We start from the raw sequence: 12667 nt of genomic DNA on the forward strand, positions 1-12667 counted from the left end.
AGATCTTTAAGAGCAAACCTAACGAAAAGATTAAGGATAGCTCATCTGAGAAATTCACTATAAACCTTTATCTTCCTTTTCTCTCTCACCCACCCCTAATCAACATTCACTCAACTTAATATCCCCAAATTTTAAACCTTTTCTAGGAGTGACTTGAACCATACATATCAAAGAACAGACTTCAAGGCAGAGATGTCAGAATAGTCCAAGGTTACAAGCAGCTGCGTCCAGATGCAGGAGGAGGACTTGAGCACCAACCCCTGCAGTTCTGCAAGTTCTCTCCGAGGCTACTGTCTGCTCTCAATGCTACTGGACCTTCCACGGAGATGGGGTTCCAAGGAGGACCCGTGACGAGCCACAGTAGAGAAGGCTCTGCTGGGGCTCAGGAATTTATGTGGTGATGCCAACAAGTCTACAGAAACCCAGATTATAAACTTAACATTTAGAACAATAACAAAACGAAGCAAGTATCAATAAAATCTATTCTTGAGGAAAATTTTAAATTGAAATAGATTTCCATTATAGAAAGATACACCTATCTCAGGTTAAATTCAAATCTAGGCAATCTCTCTTTCAAAGCTCTAACTCTGGGCTTATGGGGGCAACCCTGCAATGCAGTCCTCAGCGCCTTAGGAACCACCCTTATGTCCCTGAGCACATCACAACTACCCCTGACAAGACTCCCTGCTTCTGCTCTGCCTCCCCCTCAAATTCATTCTTCATGTAGAAGCCAGTGTGATCTTATCAAAATAATGTCACAAAAATAACAAATAAACAAACAAGCAGCCACCATATCCTCCTCTCCTCTACTTTAAGCCTATCAATGCTTCCCACTGCATTAACTGCATTAATGGATTAACAAGAACAAAGATTTTGCAAATGTCTTCCTTTGGAAGAAACAAGTTTCTTGTTTCTTGTTCTTCTTGAAATCAAGAAGACTAAGCATAAGTGAAAGGCCAAGTGATCATTTTCTGGCTTGAAAGATCTGAGGATAATCACCTTTGCAAGACCCGCTCGATGGGCTCCTTTAGACTCCATGTATGCGAGGTATTTGTTGAACTCCCGGAATTCCTCCATGCAGGGTCTGAAGGTCATGATCTTACAGCTGGGGTTGAGCGGACTTTCCACCTCGGCCACCTCCATGATGGCTGGGGCAGTCTCTGCAGAGAAGATGATGCGGGCGTCAGTGCTGAGTTATTGGGTGGTGAGGTCAGTGGTCATTTCTCCCAAATAGCAGGTAAGCTCCCCCAGCAAAAACTCTTTTAGTTACTTAACCATTCCCTTCTACCACCCTGTTAGGGAGACTCCCTCATCTCTCCCCAGACTCCTGAAAAGAAAAACTGCCTCTAGTTACTCCTCCTCCCAAGCTCCTATTCCTGGCATTAAATCACTGACCTAATTATATTGCTCTCCTCCTCAGAGTCCTTACTAGAAAGAATGAATTTTCTAGGGACTTCCCTGGTGGCACAGTGGTTAAGAATCCGCCTGCCAATGCAGGGGACACAGGTTCGATCCCTGGTCCGGGAAGATTCCCACACGCCGAGGAGCAACTAAGCCCGTGCGCCACAACTACTGAGCCCACGTGCCACAGCTACTGAAGCCCGTGTGTCTAGAGCCCGTCCTCTGCAACAAGAGAAGCTACTGCAATGAGAAGCTCGTTCACCGCAATGAAGAGCAGCCCCCGCTCGCCACAACTAGAGAAAGCCTGCACGCAGCAACGAAGACCCAATGCAGCCAAAAATTAATTAATTAATTAATTAATTTTTTTAAAAAAGAATAAATTTTCTAACTTTGCAAGTTTACAGAAGGTGTTGTTCCTATGCACCAGCTCTGAAACAGACTCTCATCCATGCACCTGTATAAAGGCCTGGTGCTGGCTGAGAGGTTAATGGACAATATTCCACATCCCCAGCACAGGGCTTACTCAGGTGCGCTTCTACTCGTCGTGACATGCTTTCTTATAATAACTTACAAACTATCGTGTCCGCAAAACCACCGGACACCAGGCTAAAGTACTGGAGACACAGAAAGGGGTAAGGTTGTCTTCCAAGCTCACTGTTTAGAGGCCGAACAAACTTCAATACAAAACTATACACAGGAAGGAGTTATTGACTTCACCTGAGTTACTCAGAAATGACTTCCCCAGAAAGAGGCAGAGTTAAGCCATATGAGAAGATGCAGAAGTTTGCCAGATGAGAGAAAGAACACTTTACGTGGTGAAAATATTTGGAAGTTTGCAGGGATGGAGAGGGGAGGTTAGTTTGTCTGGAGCTTAGAAAGAAAAGATTATACAGGAGATCAAAGTAGACAAGTAGGCAGTAGTAGTGCCGCGAAAACACAAACTTAATCCTGCTGTCGATGAACAGCATGAGTCCCTCCACAAACATCTATTGAACACCTACTGTGTGCCAGGCATAGGGAATGCCAAGGTGATAAGGAGCATGGGCAGGCATGCGTGCCTCAGGAAGGAGTCCAGCCCCATCCCACTTCCAGATGCAGCAACACTGCCTGGCATCCAACAGCTCAGACAGCAAATCCTCTCAGAACAAAGCTTTCCTTGTCTCATCTTTTTATAATAAATTTAATCTGCTTGACAAAAAGAGAAGTTGGGAAGGGATGGGGTAGATAAAGGGGAAAACATGCAAGGAGATAATAAGAAGTTAAAACAGATCAGGACTACAGATGATGTGATCATCATTTACTGAAGGTTTAAATGAGCATCTATCTCACAAAGTGCATGTGAGGAGGGAATTCCCTGGTGGTCGAGTGGTTAGGATTAGATGCTTTCACTCTGGGGCCCCAGGTTTGATCCCTGGTTGGGGAACTAAGATCTCACAAGCCATGCAGCACGGCCAAAAACAAAAAACAAAAAAACAAAGTGCATGCAAGGAAAATGAGGTACATCAAAACTAAACCCTGCCAACCCTTCAGGAATTTATAAATTTGAAAATACTCTGTGTGGAGATATATTAATACACAACAGAAAATATTCTGTATTCTCCCTGCCTCAGAAAGGGGGCATGCAAATTAAAAACCTTGCACTCACCAGCCACTTCCCTTCAGGTGCACATGCCCAAATCCATGGGCTGCAGGATAAAAGTCTCACCTCTATACAGGATACACATAACCCTCTAGAAGCATCCAGATCAGGCCCTTGCAAGAACTATCATGGCCTCGCCCACCACCACAGCCTGCATTACACTGTATGCTCCAATAATACTCATTGATTTTTGCTTCTCTAAACAAGTACAGCTCTCTAGGCCTTTGCCCAAATTATTCTCTCCTGTTGGAGCAGCCTTTACCTGTTTCCTCACCTTTCAAACTTCTGTCCACTATGGAGATTCCCAACCCTCTGCAGCAGGCCTAGGTGAGCCACCCTGTGTTTCTTGACCTCCCTCTCTGCATTTCTCTTACATCAGCTGCCTGTCCCAATGGCACCTGCAACCAAACACTGAAGTCCAAGCTACTCAAGGGAAAGGCAGGACCTCCATCTCTTTAAGCCCTGGCGTCCCATCTGGTACCCAGCCTGGCTCATAATACCTGCTGCAATAACTATTTGCTAACTAAATGAAGGAATAAATGCCAAAATGTCATTGAAGTATTTACATTAAATGATACCAAATGCAGGAAAAAGGAAAGCATTGGCCCCAAACATGGAAAAGTTACTTAGAAAACAGATTCATTTGACCAGTAATATTACAAGAGTAATAGAATGTAAAAATCTGAGCAGTGAGAAAGGGGAAGAAGTCCCCAGAGCACCTCTTAGAAACATCTGGTACTTGGAAGGCAGACTTACTTTCCCATGGCTGAAGAACAAGGGCGGCCTGCCTCTTTCTCTAGGCAAAGGGCTTGAGAAGCCACTAAAGAAAATTTGGAAATTCAGCTGGTCATTCAACAACAAAGTACTGAGTGCCCGACTGGTGGGTGGACATTCAGAAAGGAATGAAACAAAACCCTAACAGTAGTGGAGTGAAACAGACAATAAATAATAAGTGCTATGAAGAAGTAAACCAGGGTAGGGGCACAGAGTGCAAGAGGAGGGGTAGCTGCTTCACACGGGGTGGGCAAGGGAAGCCTTTCAGAGGCCTGAAGGAGGAAATAAACCATGGGATATCTGGAAGAAGAGCATCTGAGGCTGAGCCAACAGGAAGGAGCCTCTTGGGCTCTTCAAAGAACAGCAAGAAGTGAGTGTGGTAAGCAAGGGAGAGAATGGTAAGAGAGGACACGGGGCGTGGGGTGAGAGGGGAGAAAAGGGGTTTGGCTTTTACTCTAAATGAGATAGAAGTAATCTTGAGTTTCTTCCCCCTCTTGTACATCATGTTCTAACATGTGTTTCCCACCAAGGAGATGACACTGCTTTCTAAGGTAACTGTTCTGGAGAATGTTAAGCAGAGAAGTGAGTTGACTCATCCTTCTGGCTGTTATATCAAAAAAGGACAAGGTTAGAAGCATGGAGGCAATTTACACAAATCCAGGCAAACTAAAATGGTGACTTGGACCCGGGGTGAGCAGTGAGAAGTGGTCAGATTGCAGATCTCTTCTGAACAAAATTTTGTGATAGGAGTGAGAAACAGAGGAGTCAAGATTTTGGTCTAAAAAACAGAACAATGGCTCTGATAAGAAACTGAAGCAGGGGCTTCCCTGGTGGCACAGTAGTGAAGAATCCGCCTGCCAATGCAAGGGACACGGGTTCGAGCCCAGGTCAGGGAAGACCCCACATGCCTCAGAGCAACTAATTTCATGTGCCACAACTACTGAACCTGTGCTCTAGAGCCTGCGAGCCACAACTACTCAAGCCCGCGTGCCTAGAGCCCGTGCTCCACAACAAGAGAAGCCACCACAGTGAGAAGCCCGCACAGCACAGTGAAGAGTAGCCCCCGCTCGCCGCAACTAGAGAAAGCCCACACGCACAGCAATGAAGACCCAACGCAGCCAAAAAATAAATAATAAATAATTTTAAAAAAAAAAGAAAAACAAGCAATGAGACTGTTAAGATATGCAGCAAATACATAACAATCAGAATTAAACCCTCACCCTTGATCTAGCTTGCTAACTCGTCTGAGAAGTAAACTTTGCCTCTTCCTAACGTCACTACTCCCTTGATTACACAAAACCAGTTCTACCTCCAAATCAGGTACATTTACTAAAGACCTAGATAGCTTATATTTAGACCTTTTCAATCTATAAAGTTAATACACAATCATGATAAAATTTAAAACGTCAAAGTATCTTAAGATTTAATATTAACCCCACCACCCAAATCTTTGCCAATATGACAGGCAAACAAGTCTGGTGCAAAGTTTCATTTCTTTGATTACTAGTGATACTGATCATTTTTGGACATTTATAACCATTTTCATTTCATTTTGGGGTTGCCTACATACCTTCTTTACCCTTAAAAGTTAGTTTATAAATTTTCAGTTCCTTGAGTTTTTCCTAATCCACCTTTATCATTATTAAACTTAATCATGTTGCTAGGATCAAATTCCCAGCCCTGCTTCTCTCTCTTTTACCTTTATTTCTCTGAGCCAAGCAGAAAAGAAGGTTTAAAGTGCTCTTGCAATAATGTTTCCTAGTTGGAGAAAAACATATTTTGCAAGAAACATCTCTATGATTTTCTACTGAAGGTGATGCAATAGACTTTTTTTTTTAATGCTACGCCTCTTTATAGACTGAGTCCCCAAAGTGAGTGACAACAATATCTGTGATGATAACTTTGTTATTTTGCCTCTACAGAGCTGGCCTTCAATGTTTTCGAGACCACTCAAACCAAATAATCATATTTATAGTAAGTACCCTAAGAACTTTTTTAATGAACTAAAGATCTTTTTCATTAAGTGGAAACAAAAACAAAAACTCTAACACTAATTCATACTTAAACAACTCACCCAAGCCTCTTTCCTGAAAAATTTTACCTTATCATGAAGGAAAAACATCTACTCTCCTTATTCTAATAATATATCTCTATTTGGTAATAAAAAAGAAACTAAGGCTGAGGCTTTCCTGCTAAATGTCAACCTATAGCTTATATTGCTTTCCTTATATACACCTGTATTTCTGACCTGTGTCCTGTTGTTTAAACAATTTCTGTGAGAAGAGCAAAAACTGATGGCTCTCACCATAGGAGTATTAGTTTCTTAGACAATGCCTGCGACAGAACTGGTCTACACTGAAGAGGACACTTGAGGATCTACTATAAAGCACAGCCCCCTGGGAGATACAGCACTCACCAGTTAAGCAGATAATGCACTTGGCTAGAAAGAAAAGGAACCGAGGGACAAATACCAGCTGGGCTAGTGTTCGAAGAGAACTCTGTTCCCGCCTCCCCCTGGCTCCTTGTGAGGACTTACCCAAACTCTGGAGGCCATCCTTTCCACTCCTCACTTAACTTCTCCTTTCCTACAGTGAGATTTTAAAAAGAAATTGAGCAGCCAAGGCCTGGACAGAGCAGGTGCTACTACCCTGCTCTACTCCAGTCCCTGTGAGCCAGGTTCACCGGAGGGAGGGCCTAGGCCCTACCTGGGGCAGCTGGAAGTCTGGCCTTTCAGTTCCACCACTGCAGCTCACCCAGCTTGGTTTCACAGGGAGCTAAGTAAGTGTTTGCTTTGCAGGCAACCTCGGTGAGGCATTGTTATGGGTTGAATTGTGTCCCCCAAAAGACATGTCTAAAACTAACCCCCAATACCTGTGAATGTGACCTTATTTGGAAACTGGGTCTTTGTACATATAATCAAATTAAGAGAGGTCAAACTCGATTAGGTTGGACCCTAGTCCAACATGACTTTGGTGTCTCCTTATAAAAGGGGAGGAGACTCAAAAACAAACTTATGGTTACCAAAGGGGAAACACAGGGGGGAGGGATAAATCAGGAGCTTGGAATTAACATACACATACTACTATATATAAGATAGATAACCAACAAAGACCTACTGCACAGAACAGGGAACTCTATTCGATATTCTGTAATAACCTATATGAGAAAAGAATGTGAAAAAGAATGAATATATGTATAACCAAATCACTTTGCTGTATACCTGAAACTAACACAACATTATAAATCAACTATAATCCAATAAAATTTTTTTTACAAAGGTGGGAGGGGAGACAGACCCAGAAGGAAGAACCCCATGTAAAGATGAAGGCGGATTGAAGCCATGCAGCTGCAAACCAAGGGATGTCAGCAAGCACAACCAGCCAAGAGAAATCACAGAACAGATTCTTCCCAGATCCTTTAGAGAACGCATGGCCCTTCTGACACCTTGATTTTGGCCTTCTAGCCTTCAGAACCGCGACTGACTAAATCTCTCTCGTTTTGAGCCATATGAGTTTGTGGTAATTTATTACAGCAGCCCTACCAACAAAGACCAGCATCAAAGGCCAGACAGGAGGGAAAGAAGTAGAGATGGCAACATTCTCCAACCCCAGTTTTATCAATAGCTCATAATACTCTGGCCTTCCATTTGACTCCTTCATCTTTCTCAATTGGTTCTAGACTTGGGTGGGAAAGGGAGGTGGCAAGCCTCTACATCGGCCATTAGCATCCCTAACCAGGTACAGAACCACAACAAGAGCATTTGGCTTTAAAGGCTGCTCTTTCCTCTCATCTGAGGACCCCACAGGCCTGGGGCCCTAAGTTAGAAAGCAAGACAGCAAAGAAAAGCTCTCGGTATGACGTACTGAGAAGGACACACCACCACGTATATGGCTATTCCTGCCAAAAATGTATGTAACCTAAATCTAATCACAAGGAAAAGGCTAAATTAAGTGACACTCTTAAAAATAAGTGGTTTGTACTCTTCAAAAATGTCAGGGTCATCAAAGACAAAGAATGAAAAACAGTTCCAGATTAAAAGATTAATGTAGTATGTGATCCTCAGATCATGGACCAAAAAACAAAAAATTTTTCTCTTCTCTTTTTTTTTTTTTTAAGCGACTTAATGGTATTTTTTTTTGAATTTTTGAATTTTATTTACTTTTTTATACAGCAGGTTCTTATTAGTTATCTATTATTTTTATTTTTTTATACTGCAGGTCCTTATTAGTCATCACTTTTATACACATCAGTGTATACATGTCAATCCCTATCTCCCAATTCATCCCACCCCCACACCCACCCCCACCCCCTGCCGCTTTCCCCCCTTGGTGTCCATACGTTTGTTCTCTACATCTGTGTCTCAACTTCTGCTCGGTTCATCTGTACCATTTTTCTACGTTCCACATACATGCGTTAATATACGATATTTGTTTTTCTCTTTCTGACTTACTTCACTCTGTATGACAGTCTCTAGGATCCATCCACGTCTCAACAAATGACCCAATTTCGTTCCTTTTTACGGCTGAGTAATATTCTATTGTATATATGTGCCACACTTTCTTTATCCATTCGTCTGTCGATGGGCATTTAGGCTGCTTCCATGACCTGGCTATTGTAAATAGTGCTGCAATGAACATTGGGGTGCATGTGTCTTTTTGAATTATGGTTTTCTCTGGGTATATGCCCAGTAGTGGGATTGCTGGATCATATGGTAATTCTATTTTTAGTTTTTTAAGGAACCTCCATACTGTTCTCCATAGTGGCTGTATCAATTTACATTCCCACCGACAGTGCAAGAGGGTTCCCTTTTCTCCACACCCTTCTTCTCTTTTACTACAAAGAATATTTGTGGGACAAATGGTGAAATTTGAGTAAGATTGGTAGATGAGATAATAGAACTGTGTCAAGGTTAATTTCTTGATCTTGATAACTGCACTGTGGTTAGAGAATATTCTTGTTTTTAGGAAATATATGATGATGTATTTACAGGTAGAGGGGTATTACAAGTTACTTTCATACGGTTCAGAAAACAATATGTGTATACACACATACACACACACAGAGTAACAGAGAGAAAGTGAGAGTGAGAAAATGATGAGCATGGAACAACTCTAATATTTGGAAAATCTAGATGAAGTGTATGGGAATAACTTTGTCTTTTGGCAAGTTTTCTGTTATTCTGAATTTATTTCAAAATAAAAAGTTTAAAAAATAACAACTAACAGGAGTCAGGTCAAAAGGACATAGGAACACTTTGGGAGGCAGAAGATAGCCATGGTGGCCCCATGCAGCATGATAGAGCCTGACTGGGATGAAAAGGACATTCGTGCAAACACAGCAGCAGCAATCAGAACGTGGATACATACTAACTGGTAATGGGAGCCAAGATTCTCACTGTCGGAGAACGGAGTTCACAAATAAAAAGAGGGAGGAAACTAGAGTTAACTTACGGCACGGAGGGAATTTAGAGGTACTGGTATAAACTCACAGTGTGTGTGTGTTATGTGCATATATGTATATGTACATGTATATGTACAGATAATTCCTTAGCTCTGCCCACTGAGAGGCTTGGAGAGCAGTAACACCCCAGTAGCAATGATCCCTCAAATCTCTGTTGCTAAATACTACCATTCTCCACTAAAAGGAACCAGGGCTTCTTGGATAAAAGTCTGATTCCATGGCAGGGGAAGAAAAACTACAAGGTGGGCCTGGAATATCTTGCGCTAGAAAGTAAGGAAATACTCAAAAGAACAATGGGGACATGTCGAAAGGACAGAAAAGCCAACTTGAAGGGACTTCCACGGGCTAAATCTGGGGGAACTGAGCATAAAAATAATTGATAATAATAGACTATAATCAACGAAATAAAGCAAGAAACCATGAGTCTGTAGTGAAATAAATACACTAAAATATTTTTAAACCTGTAAGTCTATAATACTCCTTAAAAAAAAAATAAGATCAATCACCATTGGAATACATCAACATAATACTCCAAAGATTTAAAATAAAAGGAACGGGGACGTCCCTGGTGGTGCAATGGTTAAGAATCCGCCTGCCAGTGCAGGGGACACAGGTTCAAGCCCTGGTCTGGGAAGATTCCACATGCCGCAGAGCAACTAAGCCCGTGTGCCACAACTACTGAGCCTGTGCTCTAGAGCCCGTGAGCCACAACTACTAAGCCCACATGCCACAACTACTGAAGCCCACATGCCTAGAGCCCATGCCCTGCAGCAAGAGAAGCCACTGCAATGAGAAGCCCACGCACCACAACGAAGTGTAGCCCCCACTCACTGCAACTAGAGAAAGCCTGCGCGCAGCAACAAAGACCCAAAGCAGCCAAAAGTAAAATAATAAAAAAGTAAAATAAAATAAAAGGAAGGAATCAAGCCCTTGTCTTTCCTGAACAAATGATATTTTAGGTGAGTAGGAGAATCTGTGACCTCAAAATATGTCACTTTGGCATGTGGATTCTTTTGAGCTGAAGGCAATCAAGACCCAGCAGAGTCAAGAAAAACTTTTACCTATCCCTTAACTACCTGAAGAATTTAGATAGGGAGCCTGGGTCAGAAAGAGAGCTATTACCAGAGATAGCTTTTTATCTGAAAGACCTACCTGTACAACAGGGCAAACATCGACTATCAAACATCCGCTCTTCTTATTGTCCAGTGAATTACCCTCCTCACCTTTGAAGCCCCAGGCCCCTATCCCATTCCTTAGCTCAAGATGGCATATGAGCCTCAACTGCCCAACCTGCCCTTGGGTCTCATATACCTGGGGCTCCTGTACATATGAAATTAAATCTAGTATTTTTCAAAATTGTTTTTCTCCTATTAATCTGCCTATGTCAATTTAATTATTAGACCAAAGAATCTAGAAGGGAAGAAGGGAAATTTTTTCTGCCAGTACATAGGGTAAGCAAAGAATTAATGGTAGAAAGTTCTTTAGAGAAAAATTCCAACTAATAAAAGTAGAAAAAATAACACAATTCTATGATCACCATTTACCTTTTTTTTTTACAATCCCTAATAAAATAAAGAATATACAGAAACATCATCAATAGATGTTAAAATCAAGAGTTGACACGTTAATAGGAAGTTTTATAATGGAGGAATCAGCCTCACAATCGGTGGACTAAGTAGACATGAAGCAATGGAAAATATATAACATCACCTATTAATCATACTGACCCAAAAAAGTAAATCTGAATCTAAACCAAGCCATTAAATCTAACTAACAGTGGTCAGGAAATACAGGGGCTAGTGGAACAAACTAAACACCACCACAAGAAAGCAACATGTTAAACACTGAATGTGGGATAGTCTATATTCCGAAAGCCAATGGGGGAGGGGGAGGTGGGAGGGGTGGGAACAAGGGACTGTTACAGCATTAAAAATACATGATAGATATGAATTAAAACTATATGCATCACCAGATAGTTACATAGAAAAGCAGTAGAATGATGGAGCAAAGGAGAAAAAAATAAGATTAAAAGAGAAATAGCAAAACTGGAACAAAAAGGGTCTTTTATATGTTTATATGTATATACATATCAATACTCTGCTCTGTTATAAACCAGAAAATGCCTTGAAAATTCCTCATTTAAAAGGCATAAAGGGCTTCCCTGGTGGCACAGTGGTTGAGAATCTGCCTGCCAATGCAGGGGACACGGGTTTGAGCCCTGGCCCGGGAAGATCCCACATGCCGCAAAGCAGCTAAGCCCGTGCACCACAACTACTGAGCCCGTGTGCCGCAACTACTGAAGCATGCATGCCTAAAGCCCATGCTCCACAACAAGAAAAGCCACTGCAATGAGAAGCTTGCACACCGCAACAAAGAGTAGCCCCCGCTCGCCGCAATGAGAGAAAAGCCCAGGCACAGCAACAAAGACCCAACACAGGCAAAAATAAAATAAATAAATATCTAAAAAATAATTTTAAAAAATAAAATAAAATAAAAGGCATAAATTAGGGACTTCCCTGGTGGTCCAGTGGGCCACCGCTCTCCCAATGCAGGGGGCCTGGGTTCAATCCCTGGTCGGGGAACTAGATCCCACATGCATGCCGCAACTAAGAGTCTGCATGCCACAACTGAAGATCCCACGTGCTGCAACTAAGACCCAGCACAGCCTAAATAAATAAATAATAAAAGGCATAAATTAGAACACTGAACTTTTTGGATTCAATACTCAGACTTTTTTTTTCTGTCTGCCCTGTTAAACTTTCAACTTACAATGTTCAATGGCTGAGTATCAGAGTTCCTTTATCACCAATCGGATTCCACTAAGTAGGCAATTATTAGAAAATGGATGGGTGGGGGGGGAGGCAAACTTCCATTCAGTTATAGCTTGTGCAACATAATAACCACCTAATTGTTAGAAATCCTATTATCCTTTTCCCTTGGGATGAAGTTTCCATTCATCACTATCAATACAATGACCAGAGACTTCCCTGGTGGTCCAGTGGGTAAGACTTGGCACTCCCAATGCAAGGGGCCCGGGTTCGATCCCTGGTGGGGGAACTAGATCCCGCATGCATGCTGCAACTAAGAAGTCCGCATGCCGTGGTGAGGATCCTGTGTGCTGCAACTAAGACAGGCACAGTCAAAATAAATAAATATTAAAAAAAAAAAATAGGGCTTCCCTGGTGGCGCAGTGGTTGAGAATCTGCCTGCCAATGCAGGGGACACGGGTTCAAGCCCTGGTCTGGGAAGATCCCACATGCCGCGGAGCAACTAGGCCCGTGAGCCACAACTACTGAGCCTGCGTGTCTGGAGCCTGTGCTCCGCAACAAGAGAGGCCGCGATAGTGAGAGGCCCGCGCACCGCGATGAAGAGTGGCCCCCGCTCGCCGCAACT

At 42.5% G+C, this 12667-nt stretch overlaps 1 protein-coding gene across 6 annotated transcripts in view; it reads right to left on the reverse strand.

The window, feature by feature from the left end:
* KDM4C (lysine demethylase 4C) overlaps nt 1–12667 on the reverse strand; it is a 410124-nt gene that overhangs the window by 368881 nt on the left and 28576 nt on the right. For 5 of the 6 annotated variants that reach the window (XM_036854785.1, XM_036854786.1, XM_036854788.1 and 2 more), the window contains exon 2: nt 1000–1160. The exons of the other annotated variant lie outside the window; for it this stretch is intronic. In XM_036854785.1, the coding sequence (XP_036710680.1) occupies nt 1000–1143 (144 nt within the window). In that variant the 5' untranslated portion in view covers nt 1144–1160. The remainder of the gene's footprint in view (nt 1–999; nt 1161–12667) is intronic. 6 annotated transcript variants of the gene reach the window in all.

The sequence above is a fragment of the Balaenoptera musculus genome, chromosome 6 (assembly GCF_009873245.2).
Source record: "Balaenoptera musculus isolate JJ_BM4_2016_0621 chromosome 6, mBalMus1.pri.v3, whole genome shotgun sequence".
NCBI classification, from domain to species: domain Eukaryota; kingdom Metazoa; phylum Chordata; class Mammalia; order Artiodactyla; family Balaenopteridae; genus Balaenoptera; species Balaenoptera musculus.